This window comes from Pipistrellus kuhlii, unplaced genomic scaffold (genome assembly GCF_014108245.1).
Source record: "Pipistrellus kuhlii isolate mPipKuh1 unplaced genomic scaffold, mPipKuh1.p scaffold_m20_p_9, whole genome shotgun sequence".
Taxonomy (NCBI): domain Eukaryota; kingdom Metazoa; phylum Chordata; class Mammalia; order Chiroptera; family Vespertilionidae; genus Pipistrellus; species Pipistrellus kuhlii.
In genome coordinates this window covers 40,515,570-40,528,404 of record NW_023425595.1, presented here as the reverse complement: position 1 = coordinate 40,528,404, position 12,835 = coordinate 40,515,570, and the positions used below count along the sequence as shown (strand labels likewise).

Genomic DNA, 12,835 nt, shown 5'->3' with positions numbered 1-12,835 from the left:
CTGAAGCAACTATAGCAAAAAAAAAAAAAAAAAACACATTAAGATTTGAGAGAACTAGGTATTCATTCTGTTATCCTCTTTAATTTACCCTTTATGTTTTCCTTTGGAACCCAGTAACCACATTGTGAGGAAGTACAACCTAGAAAGGTAGAGTATCTTCACAAATAGGCCCACAAAGAGCCAGCATATACCAGAAGACAGCTGTGTGAACAAGCCTTGAGAAGGATCCAACCCCAGTTTTTCAATGTGTAGCTGAAGCCCCAGACATCATGGAGCAGAGACAAGCTGTGTCTGAGATTCAAACTCCTTGTTCAGTCCTGAGCATAAATGAATGGTTATTTTATGCCACCAAGTTTTGGGATAATTTGTTACAAAGCCATTATAAGTAAACAAAACTCCTAATAACAGACTGAATTAAAAAAGAAATTATTTGCAATGCATCAGTCCTGTTTGCTAAATTTATAAAACTGCTAACAGCTGTAAACTTATCCTAGTTTTATTTAGCTTACCTCCAAGCTTCCCGAATGTGCTGCCCAATGTAAAGGGGTAAATTTGTGGAGAACATCAACTTCATTAATGCTGACTCCACGTTCTACCATTTCTGAAAGCTGCTTTACATCTCCAGCGCGTACTGCATCATGTATGCTACTAAAATGCACCTTCCTCCTGGCACCTACTGAAAAATCAAATTGCTTAAAATATATTACAATGTCAAAAAATATGAAAAGACTAAAGCAATAAGACAAAAGAAAGCACAAAATCACTTTGACTTTCCAAATAATTTAATACAAAGATGTTTATGATTAACATCTTCTTAACCAGACTTCCATTTTAGTTCTAATGTCTAAAAAGCATGGAAGTATCATTCCCTTATACATAGGAGAAAACAAACTGAAAACCAATAACTGTTCTTAGACTGACCAGAGAACTGAGGTCTCGGCAAACTACCACCCTGAATCTGGAAAGATAGGCATATACAGAGAAACACAGTTAAGCCCAGTTCACCTAGAGAAGAAGCCACGGGAGCCACAAAGAACTAGAAGCACTTAAATGAGGAATTAGTGAGGGATTTTAAACAGAAGACTAATAATGATCAGATTTGTAATGCTGGATTTATGGGACTGGCTACAGGTGAGGGAAATTCATTGGGGAGCAAAAATGCAGCACTAGCTGAAACCGGTTTGGCTCAGTGGATAGAGCTTCGGCCTGCGGACTGAAAGGTCCCAGGTTCGATTCCGGTCAAGGGCATGTACATTGGTTGCGGGCACATCCCCAATAGGGGGTGTGCAAGAGGCAGCTGATCAATGATTCTCATCGATGTTTCTAACTCTCTATCCCTCTCTATTCCTCTCTGTAAAAAATCAATAAAATATATATATATTTTTAAAAATGCAGCACTAGAGATTCAGGAGGCTATGTAAGAAAATAGCTATATAGTCTATAGCAGAAAGATTGAGATCCTCAACCCAGAGAATGGCTTTGGAAACAGAATATTCAACAAATATTATAAAAAACAGGTTGAACTAAATTTGGATGTAATAGTGGGCAAAATAAGGAAAGAGTATTGGGGTAACTTCAAGGAGTATGGCTTAGTTCTCTAAGTGGTGTGGCACAATTGAAAAAGTGAACACTGGAGGACAGAGACATGTGGATACAAAATCACTTTATTTTTGAATTTTTAAAATATATTTTTATTGCTTTCAGAGAAGAAGGCGGGTGGGGGGAGAGAGAAACATCTATGAGAATTACTGATCAGCTGCCTCCTGCATGTTCCCTACTGGGGATAGAGCCCGCAACCTAGGCAAGTGCCTTTGACCAAAATCAAACCAGGAACCCTTCAGTATGCAGGCTGACACTCAATCCACTAGCCAAACAGACTAGGGCTATTTTTTTTTTTTTTTTAAATCTTCACCCAAGGATATGTTTTTATTGATTTTAGAAAGAGAGTAGTGGTGAGAGAAAGAAACATCAATCAGTTGCCTCCTATATACACCCAGACCAAGGATTAAAACTAAAACCTAACTATGTGTCCTGATAGGGAATCAAACCAGCAACCTTTTGGTGTAGAGCAAGCATATCAAACTCGCTGCCCATAACGAATATTTTTATGGCCCAGCCAATATATCTGTATGTAAGAAACGTTTTAATAAAAATTATGTAACTTAATTTTTACAATATCCTGTTATACATAACTAGAGGCCGGTGTACAAAATTCGTGCAAGGGTAGGGTCCCCAGATGGCCGGCAATCAGGGACCTTCCTTTGCTCTGCGCCACCTCCTCGTGGTCAGTGCACATCATAGCAAGTGATACAACTCCCTGGCTCCTGATGGAATTCCTGCAGGGACACTTTGCATATTAGCCTTTTATACACATAGACTATTAATAACAAACCAATGACTGATTACTATAATCGCTGCATTCATTTCCCTTACATGCCTTACACACAGGCCACACCATTTCTCTCCACTAATACTAGCAGCGAATATTTTTAGCAGCCAATTGCCACATTATTAGTCTTGTACTGGCTAGTGTAGAGTACGCATGTCAAACTTGATGTGCACAACAGGAAATATTTCACTTTCGGAGAACAAGAAAAATAGGTTTACTTACATTATGCTTATTAATTTGTTCAGTTATTCAGTATCTGGTAAGTTAATGTTCAAGAAAAAATATTTTTATTAAAATGTTCTATTACTTTATGTTAACCATTACTCATTTATTTCAGCCCTTTGTATTCAGCATCAAAATAAACCTACTTGTCTATGAAAATTGAAGCTTTTGTTTTTTTGTGGCCCAGATAATCTTAAACCTTGTTAGTCGTTGACTGTAGAGGATGACGCTGGAACTAACTGAACCACCCAGCCAGGGCCAAAATTACACTGTAGACATGTTGATTTTAAGGTTCCCCAGGAAGAGTTCCAGAATGGACTTCTACATGAGTCTGCAACTCAGAGGAGAGATCAGGAATTCAGATCTCAGTAGATGTGTCCGGCATTAGGTAGGTTTTTCTGACACCCGTAAACTGGAACCAATGGCACTCTACTCTTCTTTATAATATGCATCACACTAGTCATTATTTGCTCAATACTTATCTTCCCCAGTAGAAGGTAAGGAATATGCCTGTCTTCTTAGTGTCCTTAAGACAGAACACATATTAGGCACTCAGTAAATATTTATTGGATGGTTGAATGAATAACATAGATTTGAAAGTCCTCAGTAAGGCTGAAGTCATAGCGATGGCAAGGGGGGCGGGGGGGACGGAGGGAAGGGGAGAAGCAACATTTAAGGAGAGGATGTTAAGTCTAATGTCATCTTCACCGGGTCAAATGCTTCAAAGAAGTCAAGTAAGAACTTAAAAGGGTTCATAAGATTTAACAAACGTAGTCATCATTGGGTGAGAAGTTTCGGGAATGTGCAGACGGAAAGAAAGGAGGTAAAGCTAAAATGAGGAAGGCTGGGGAAAAAGAGAATAATAGCTTTGGGACCTACCGAAAATAGGTCACTGAGGTGGAGAGAGGAGTGACAGCTGAGAAAGGGGACGGCCAGAAAACAGAAGGCTGATGTGGGCAGAAATGAGAGGGGGAGCGAGGCAGAGATGAGGGCTATCGAAGTCATGAACCTGGACTCACACGGGGTTGCGGACTCCGTGAAGGAAGCGGAGGGGTCTGAAAGGGGCACCCCGGGCATGGTGCGATCCCACGGACGCCGAGGAGGAGGAGGAGACGAATCCTGGCCGCGGCTGCTGCGGCGGTCCTCACTCGCTATCCTCCAGGAGTCACTGCAGCGGCCGTCCTCGTCCTCGTCCTCGCCGGGCCCAGCGCCGCGGTCCTCCCAGGAGCCCCTAAGGCGGTGGCTGTCGTCTTGGCCGCCGCTCACCACGGAGGAGTCGCTGGCCGCGTAGCCGCGGTCTTCACCCACTCCTTCCCAGGAACTGCTGAAGCTGGTGCCGTCGTCCACGCTCCCCCTTCGCCGGGAGCCACCGAGGCGGCGGCCGAGCTCGTCGCCGCCCCTCTCCCCGGCGGAGTCGCTGGTCCCGGCGCCGCGGGCTTCTCCGACTCCCTCCCAAGCACGGAGGCTGCGGTCTTCTCCGACGGCTCCCCCGGAGTCCCTGCCCGGGGCGCCGCCGACCTGACAGAGACCACCGGCGTCAGTGCTGGGGAAGCCGCTGTGGCCGTGGCCTCCGCCACCCCGAACTGTCTCCTCAGAACCGCCGCGGCGGCGGCCCAGGTCTTCACGGAGCCTCCTCCGGTCCTTGCCGGAGAGGCCCCCGTCGTCTCTCACTCTCCCCGCGGAGACGCTGCAGGGGCGGTCGTCTTCTTCGCGGTTTTTTTCCGTGTCTTCCCTGAGACAAAACTCCCGGTCTTCGCTCCTTCTCTCCTCACACTGGCCGCCGCGGTGCCCGGGCCGGCCGTCTGTCCTCCACCCCAGAGGGCCGGCGCCGCGGCCGCCGGCTTCGGCTGCGTCTCCCCGCGAGTCGCTGAGGCGGCGGCCGCCGTCGATGGGGACCCGCTCCTCGAAGGAGCGTTCCAGCGTCCCCGACTCCGGCCGCCAGGTCGGAGAGGGTGGTGACCGTTGCCTTGGAAACGAATAAACTTCCGGCTTCCGGCACGCGAGGGTCATTTCCTGTTCCTGGCGGCTTTGCATCACTTCCGGCTCCCCTCCCTTCACCCTTTGCAAGGCTGGGCCTGCAGGCCAATCGGATGGTGGTGGAGACCAGTTTTCGGTGAAATTCCGCTCGGCCCCACAAAGCCAACCTTATCCGACCCCGTCTCTCGGGGACGGCTGGCGGGCTTCGCGGTCTCCAGGCCCCGCGCTCCGGCGGAAGCCCCGGGATCGCCGTCTGCGTAGGTGACCTGTACGGCTCGTGCCGGGCGGGGCCTTTCGTCCTTGGCAAACCAAGTGTAATTTTTCTCCGTGCAGGATGGGATATTGAAGAAAGGCTCTTCTTGGCCCTTAACTTCTCACAAATATGGAGAAAGACCTAACGGAGACGTTAGCAGCTGCAGCCGGTATCATTATTGCGTGCTTACTAGTGCCCGGCCCTTTGATAATCGCTCGCTTGGTACTTAATTCTCACAATAATTTGGGAAGGTAGGTGGTATACCTGTTTTACAGTTGAGGAGATTGAAGGTGTCAGTGTTTTTGCTCAGGCCGAACAGCAGGTAAGTTGTAGAGCCAGTGTAAAAATACAGGCCATGAGTCAAAAACTTGCTTCCGGTTTTCTGACTTCAAATCCAAGATTCCTTTTCCTGTAAAATGTTTACTTTCAACAATTTAGCCCTGATCTTTTTCTCCAATCCTATTGCTTAACGTGCATTCTTCCATTCACTATTGTAAAAGTATGGCTCAAATGTATGAAAATGTACTAGCAGCTGAGAGTACAGAAATTAAAATTCTCTGCCCTCCAAGGGCATCACCCAGCCTGATTCCCCTCACCTGTGTTTTTTTCTCCCACATCTTTATTGCTTTGCCATAGGGTTTGTTGTTGTTATTGTTACCTTGTTTTGTTTTTTAGCTACAAAACTTTTTAAATTTTATTTTTCAATTACATTTAGTTTTTGTATTAGTTTCAGGTGTACAGCACGGTGGTGGACAATCATATATTTTACAGAGTAATCCCACTGATATTTCAAGTGTCCACCAGACACCATACATAGTTATTACAGTATTATTGACTGTATTCCTTATGCTGTATTTAACATCCCTGTAACTGTTTTATGACTACCAATCTGTACTAAATCCTTTATCTTTTTCATTCAGTCCCTCTCCCCCCTGACCTGTGCCTCCCCACAGGTTTTGTGCTGTGAACACATTTGGGAAATTCCCCAGACCCCATTTTTACTCTCTTGAAATACAGTAAATTGCCTTCTTTTTTTTTTTTTTAAGAGTTCATATGAATATGGCACTATACTAAGTGCTTCATATTTGTTATTCTTAATATAACTTACCAGCCTAGTACTGCTATTGCTTTTTACAAATAAAGTGCAAAGTTAATTGCCTGAGAATACACAGCTAGTAAGTAATAAGTACCTGAATTGGGGTTTCTATCTTGATCTTTGATTTTGCTGCACATACTCCTCAAAGTCTCTAAATTCCCACAATCTTTATATCAAACACTTATCAATTGTATTATAATTACCTGTTTAACAGTTAATCTTTACTCCTACCCCTCAAGGACTCCAAGCTTCTGGGAGGTAGAAACTGTTGCTTCATTATTCATCTTGGAGTTCCTGACATCTATAATATTTAGCTCAAGGGGGAAGGGCTTACTAACTGTTGTGTGGGTGAGTGGGTGGATTGATGAGTTGATTTTCTGGTGGATGAAGTGATAGACTGAAAGTAAAGTTTTTTACAGTTAGAAGGGATTTGAGGATTAGTCATTTTTTGTTTTATTTTTTAAATATATATTTTATTGATTTTGTACAGAGAGGAAGGGAGAGAGAGATAGAGAATTAGAAACATCAATGAGAGAAAGTCATCTATCAGCTGCCTCTTCTCTTGCACACCCCCTACTGGGGATATGCCCGCAACCAAGGTACATGCTCTTGACTGGAATCGAACCCGGGACCCTTCAGTCCCCAAGCCAACGCTCTATCCATTGAGCCAAACCGGTCTCGGGGGGATTAGTCATTTTTAAAATAGGACAACTGAGGCCTTTTACCAGACATCTGTTGAATTATTAATATGGGACAGTTTCTATGCTAAGTGACTTGCAAATAGTTTCAAACTTAATCTGTATTGTTCCTGTTTTTACAGATGAAGAAACCGCTCAGATTTGGCCAAGATCACATAACTAGAGGTGGAGAATTGGAGCCACTATGACTGCTCCAAATTAATGTAGTGGTTGTAGCCACTTATATAATAATGATAAAGGCTTCATTTTTTGCTTTGTTGTATGGGTAAACTCACTGAGGGAAGGAGCCAGCACATCCTTAGATATACACATGACAGGAAAGATTGGAAAAAGAAACAGAAGAAAAGCAGAAAAAGTAAAATGCCCTCAAATTAATCTTAAAGGATTTAAAAATAAAAACAAATAAATGGACTAGGAAATAAATTGATCCCAATACTAGCTGGCATTTGAAGACAGACAAACAATAGACACTTAGGAAATGTGATGAAGGAGAGAACAATATTGGAAACAAAGGCAACATATTACTGACAGCGTTTTTGAAAATCAGAAATGATTTAGTGTAAAATTACACAAATAGTCCTGAAAAATTATGTATAATTTTCTAGGAAAATGTAAATTGCAAAAAAATGGATTCAAGTTAAAAAAACCTTAATCTGATAATCATAAAAGAATGACCTGTGTAGCCCTGACAGAAGTTACAAAGAACAAAGCATAGAGAAGAATGGAATACTTCTGCACTATGAAGTATCATAAATAAGGAGAGGGAGGAGAAAAAACGTTGAATCTTAGTCTCATTTATCAATACATGCAGCTTTTCAAGGAACGATGAAGCCAGCAGTGCATTTAGAAAACAATGTCATAACCAATAACCAAGTTGGGTTTATCCTACCAGTACAAAGATGGGTTAACATTAAATAATTAGCAATGAAAATTTCCTAATAAAGGATATAAACTAGATCTTAATTGATACTGAAAGATAACTTGAAAAGTTAGTATTTATTACTCAAAAAGAAGACAAAATTAATATTAAGAAATAAAAGGAAGCTTACTTTAATGAAGGAACAAATAAACAGCACATTTAATGTTAACAGTCCAAATTATCTACTGTCCGGCAAGTCAGCATTGTTCTGAGAATTTTGGACTCTAATAAGCAAGAAAAAGTATGAAATTAGAAAAGAAATTAAGACAAGTGATGTCATTGTTTACCTGGAAAATATAAGACAACTGTAAAGTATTAAATACTAGAGAAGAGAGTTCAGTAAGATTGAGAGCTAGCAGGGCAACATACAGAAGCAAGATTCCCTATAAACTAAACTCAATGTGTAAATGTAAAGAAAGATCTCATTCAAATTAGCAGCAACAGTGGGGAAATACTCTGAGAATAAACCTAGTAAGAAATAAGCAAAATGTACATGGAAGAAAAAATGAAATTTCATTTATGGATGTTACTGAAGATTCAACTAAAACAGTGGTCGGCAAACTCATAAGTCAACAGAGCCAAATATCAACAGTACAACTATTGAAATTTCTTTTGAGAGCCAAATATCTTAAACTTCAACTACATAAGTAGGTACATTGTTATTAACTTAATTAGGGTACATATTATTATGTGGAAGAGCCACACTCCAGGGGCCAAAGAATCGCATGTGGCTCGAGAGCCACTGGACTAAAGGGAAAGGTGCTATGTTGCTGGGTTAGGTGGTTCAGTACTGCAAAGATAGAATTGTCTTGAAAGTAAATTTGTTGCATTTGAAGTAAAAATCTAATGTAATTTTTTAGTGGAAGTTGGCAAGACAATTTTAAAGTTTATCTTCAAGGTTAAACAAAACATGTTTGGAAAAGATTAATTAATGACAACCCAAATAGATGTTAGAACTAAAAAACTAGAACACTTAGAACAGGGTAGTATTGGAACAGGACTAGACAAAGAGATGAATGGAACAAACTAGAATCCAGAAATAACCCCATTATAGAGGCGGAGTTTTACAAATGGAGAAAGATAGGCTCTTCGATATTTTCATATATAGAAATTTCAGGAGAATAAAGTTGTTAACAATTATAAAGTGTTGAGACAATACAGAAAATTTCTTTCAGTGAGAAAGAATAACTCAATAGAATTAGCAAAAAAAAAAAAAAATGATAAAAATACCAAGAGCAAATTAACAAGAGGATACTCAGACTGTTGAGACATCACAATGATAAAAACTAAAAGATTATGGATAATGAGTTGGTCTAAACGTACTCTGAAGACTACTAGTGAATGACTAAAGTGGTCGGATGCATGAAGGACAATTTCACACTGTCAAAATTACAAATGTATGTTATGCTTGACCCAGCAACTATCAAGTCATAAAATCTTCAAAATAACTTGTATGTACTAGGATAGTCATTGCAACACTTTTAAATTGTAAGTTAGAAATTTGAATATCCACCTGTGAAAGAATGGCTAAATTACACATCTACATGCATTTAGCAACATGGAAAGGGTAAGAAATGGTAAAGAATCTCTACCAAATTGTTAACTCATTGGTTACTTTATGTAACAAGAAAGAGGATGTGAAAGGACTATTTTCTATACTTCTATGTATTATTTTTAAAATTTAATTTTTCCTAAGTAAAAATAGCAAAGCACAGGAAGACATGTAGTGTCACATAAAGCAAAAGATACTTTAAGGATACATGGGCCAGGAGAGATTTAAGAGGCTAATAAAAGCACATTTGTTTTGGCAAGGAGTCATAATACTCGAGCAATTGTAATGAAGCAGCCAAGATGTAAAAGCCAGATTGCATAGGATTTCAAGGTAAGTAAGGGACTAGCATTAAGGAAGTTTTTCAGGTGAGAAGGTTCAGAACACACTGAAGTGGGCATCAGCATTCCGGATAATTAGAACCCTGTGTAACTATGAAGGTTAAGATTCCAGCTAGTAAAAATGGATAGTCCTCCACCTTCTACCTTAGGATTTCCAAAGTTGCATAATTAATCAGGTTTGCATCTACTTCCAGAGAAGGAAGTAGGACCAACCCCAGACCAAAAATTGACCTAAGGATTTTGGTAACCATTTCTACTTCCTTTGTTCCCTCACGCTTTCCAGGCATTCTTGTTCTTCCTCAGGGCATCCCACTGGTGCTTTAACTTGCTCTTTACCTGCCCAACAAAGTGTCTATTATTTCAGGGAGCTGACCCTGAAATTAGGAAGAAGCTACTCCTGCAGAAGTTCAGGCCTTGACAATAGTGTTGTTGTTTTTTTAATATTTTTTATTGATTTTTTACAGAGAGGAAGGGAGAGGGATAGAGAGCTAGAAACATCGATGAGAGAGAAGCATTGATCAGCTGCCTCCTGCACACCCCCTCCGGGGGATGTGCCTGCAACCAATGTACATGCCCTTGACCAGAATCAAACCTGGGACATTTCAGCCCACAGACAGACACTCTATCCACTGAGCCAAACTGGTTTTGGCAATAGCCTGACTTCCCATTTCTACCTTCAGATTACCTTTTTAGTCAACTAAATCTTTTCACTTGGAGACATGCTTAGATGCCTTATACTTTCCTCAATATTTTGTATAAACCTTTCAGAGCATATATTAGACATTAAAATAGGCTATAAAGAAAGTCAGCCAGGAAAATGGACTTCTCAATTTGTTAAGCTAGTATAGAGGAGAATCTTAATAGGTAATTAGGACCTATTTTTACTATCCCTAAAACCTTGTTTTTAGCTGAATAACAGATCACTGTGTAGTAGTTTCCATAGAAGTTTTAAGTAGGTAAATTATATTGATGATGTACAGGGTATAAACAATGAAATTGGAAGTTTTCAAGAAAAAGACTATTCCTTTTATTCTCAAACGCATTTCAAATGAGAATGTTCTATAACTTTTCCAGCTTTGCTACACTTTCCAGTATAAATTATTTCTTAGTTTCCAGTGCTATGTGTGTGGGGATTGTTATTTTTCCATCTTTGGGGCTAAAATTCAATGTTCTGATTTCTAAATCAGGAGATTTGCCTGTTCATTAGAATAAAGTTTAGAACTTTTAAAAAATATATTTTTTATCGAGGAAGGGGAAGGGGGGGAGAAACATAAATGATGAGAATCATTGATTGGCTGCCTCCTGCATGCTCCCCACTGGGGAATCGAGCCTGCAACCCAGACATATGCCCTTGATCAGAATCTAACCTGGGACCTTTCAGTTTGCAGGCCAACACTATCCACTGAGCCAAACTGGCTGGGGCATAGAACTTTTTAAAAAGTATATTTGTATTTATTTCAGAGAGGGAGAGATAGAAACAAATGATGAGAAGCATTGTTTGGCTGCCTCCTGCTCCCCACTAATAGGGATTGAGCCTGAAACCCCTGCATATACCCTGACAGAATCAAACTGATCTGGTTCATAGGTCCTCAATCACTGAGAACTTAATTGTTTTTTTGTGTTTTTTTTTTTAATATATTTTATTAATTTTGTACAGAGAGGAAGGGAGAGAGATAGTTAGAAACATCGATGAGAGAGAGTCATCGATCAGTTGCCTCTTGCACACCCCCTACTGGGGATATGCCCGCAACCAAGGTACATGCCCTTGACCGGAATCGAACCCGGGTCCCTTCAGTCCCCAAGCCGACGCTCTAGTCATTGAGCTAAACCAGTCCCGGCTGAGAACTTAATTGTTGATATAATTGACATTAATTTTGAGTGTAACTTAATTCATTGTCATAGCTCTAATTGGGGGAGGGGGAAGCATCTAAATCACTACACTAAATCTAGCCTCCTACTTAAAAGAAAAACTAGGAATTGAGTTCTCATTCCTGGGCCAAAATCTGTGACCATCTTGATACTGTCCATTCTTTAAAAAAAAAAAATATATATATATATTTTTTACTTCAGAGAAAGGAGAGGGAAAGACAGAAACCAATGGTAATTATTGATCAGCTGCCTCTTACATGCCCCACAATGGGTTGGAGCCTGAAACCCAGGAATGTGCCCTGAACAAGAATTGAGCCCGTGACTTGGTTCACAGATCAGTGCTCAACCACTGACCCATGCCAGCCAGGTGCTCCATTCTAAAGCTAATTTCTCTTGTGCTCTGGATAGTCTTTCCAGCTACAACTTGTCATCTCTTCAACCTTTTCCATGTGTTTTCAGAATGCTAACATTTCATTCTAACCACAATTTAATCTCCAATTAAATTTCTTAGTAGCAGCTCTTATTTTGTCCTCTATCACCCACACAATCCATTACAACTGGCACTTAATAATTAGGGGATATTTATCAATCTTCCAATATTTTTTTTCTATCGTTTTTGAAATGTTTCCCTCATTACTGCTTTTCTTATTTTAATTGTGCTCTCATCTACCTAGCTGCAAAGCTAACTGTTCCCCAGGGATCTTTTTATACAGATACTAGATTTGAATGCCACCTTCCATTTGACTTCACATACTTTTTTTAAAATTGTATTTTGTTTTAAATTTAGTTTTGTTGATTTTGGAGAGAGGAAGAAAGATCTGTCACCTCTCAAACCCACTACCTAGGTATGTATCCTAACTGGGAATCACATCCACCTTTCAGGATTTTGGGACAATGCTCCAACCAGTCGATCTATACCAGCCAGGGCGATAGTCATATACTTTTAAGCATTTGATAAGAACTATGATGATTTTCCCAAAAAGCAACACAACAGGAAATTTTTCCTACATTTCTCAATTCAGACCCCAGCATTTCTTCCATGCTTGTATATTCAAAAGTTCAGCCATCTCAAATCCAGTACATACTTATCCAGTTTTCTTATTGGACCACTCTATTTGAAAAATTTCTATTCAAAAAAGAAAAGTCAACCTTAGATGCAAATTAGGATATACTTGTTTAAAAATGTCTAGTGGCTCCCATTGTCAGTTTAATACAAACTCCTTAGCATGACCAAGACTATATAATCTATTCCATTACTGGATTTTAACCCTGTAAAATTTAATTTTTGAAAACATACTGTTTTTACATTTGCTGTTTATTCTTCAGAGATGCCCTTCTCATGAATGAACTCCACTGCTAGCTAATCTCCAGGTAGTTTGGTGTGTTTATTTCTATCCTAGCATTTTTCTTAACTATAGAAATAGTTTGCACTAAAATGAAGCAAAGCTTGCTTTATGTTCTTGTTCTATACCTTTCTAGGGTGATTCAATTTCACCTATAAATTGGGGGATACCATCTATCA

At 40.3% G+C, this 12,835-nt stretch overlaps 1 protein-coding gene and 1 long non-coding RNA gene across 14 annotated transcripts in view; both read right to left on the bottom strand.

The window, feature by feature from the left end:
- Positions 1-5,495, bottom strand: part of ANKRD42 (ankyrin repeat domain 42) — a 38,834-nt gene extending 33,339 nt beyond the window's left edge. For 3 of the 13 annotated variants that reach the window (XR_006740829.1, XM_045577648.1, XM_045577649.1), the window contains exons 1-2: positions 3,631-5,484; positions 510-676 (exon numbers count right to left, since the gene is read on the bottom strand). Coding sequence is in view for 11 of the 13 variants with exons in the window: in XM_045577648.1 (XP_045433604.1) it covers positions 510-676; positions 3,631-4,645 (1,182 nt within the window). In the remaining 2 variants the exon portion in view is untranslated. Of the gene's footprint in view, positions 1-509; positions 677-3,630 lie in introns of all 13 variants that reach the window. The other 10 variants (XM_045577645.1, XM_045577644.1, XM_045577651.1 and 7 more) reach the window with 9 other exon arrangements.
- LOC118713541 lies at positions 765-1,745 on the bottom strand. The gene is made up of 2 exons (XR_004986295.2): positions 1,399-1,745; positions 765-1,166 (listed from the first exon to the last, which is right to left on the bottom strand). It is a non-coding gene; the product is annotated as an uncharacterized LOC118713541 (long non-coding RNA).
- Positions 5,496-12,835: the final 7,340 nt, after the last annotated feature.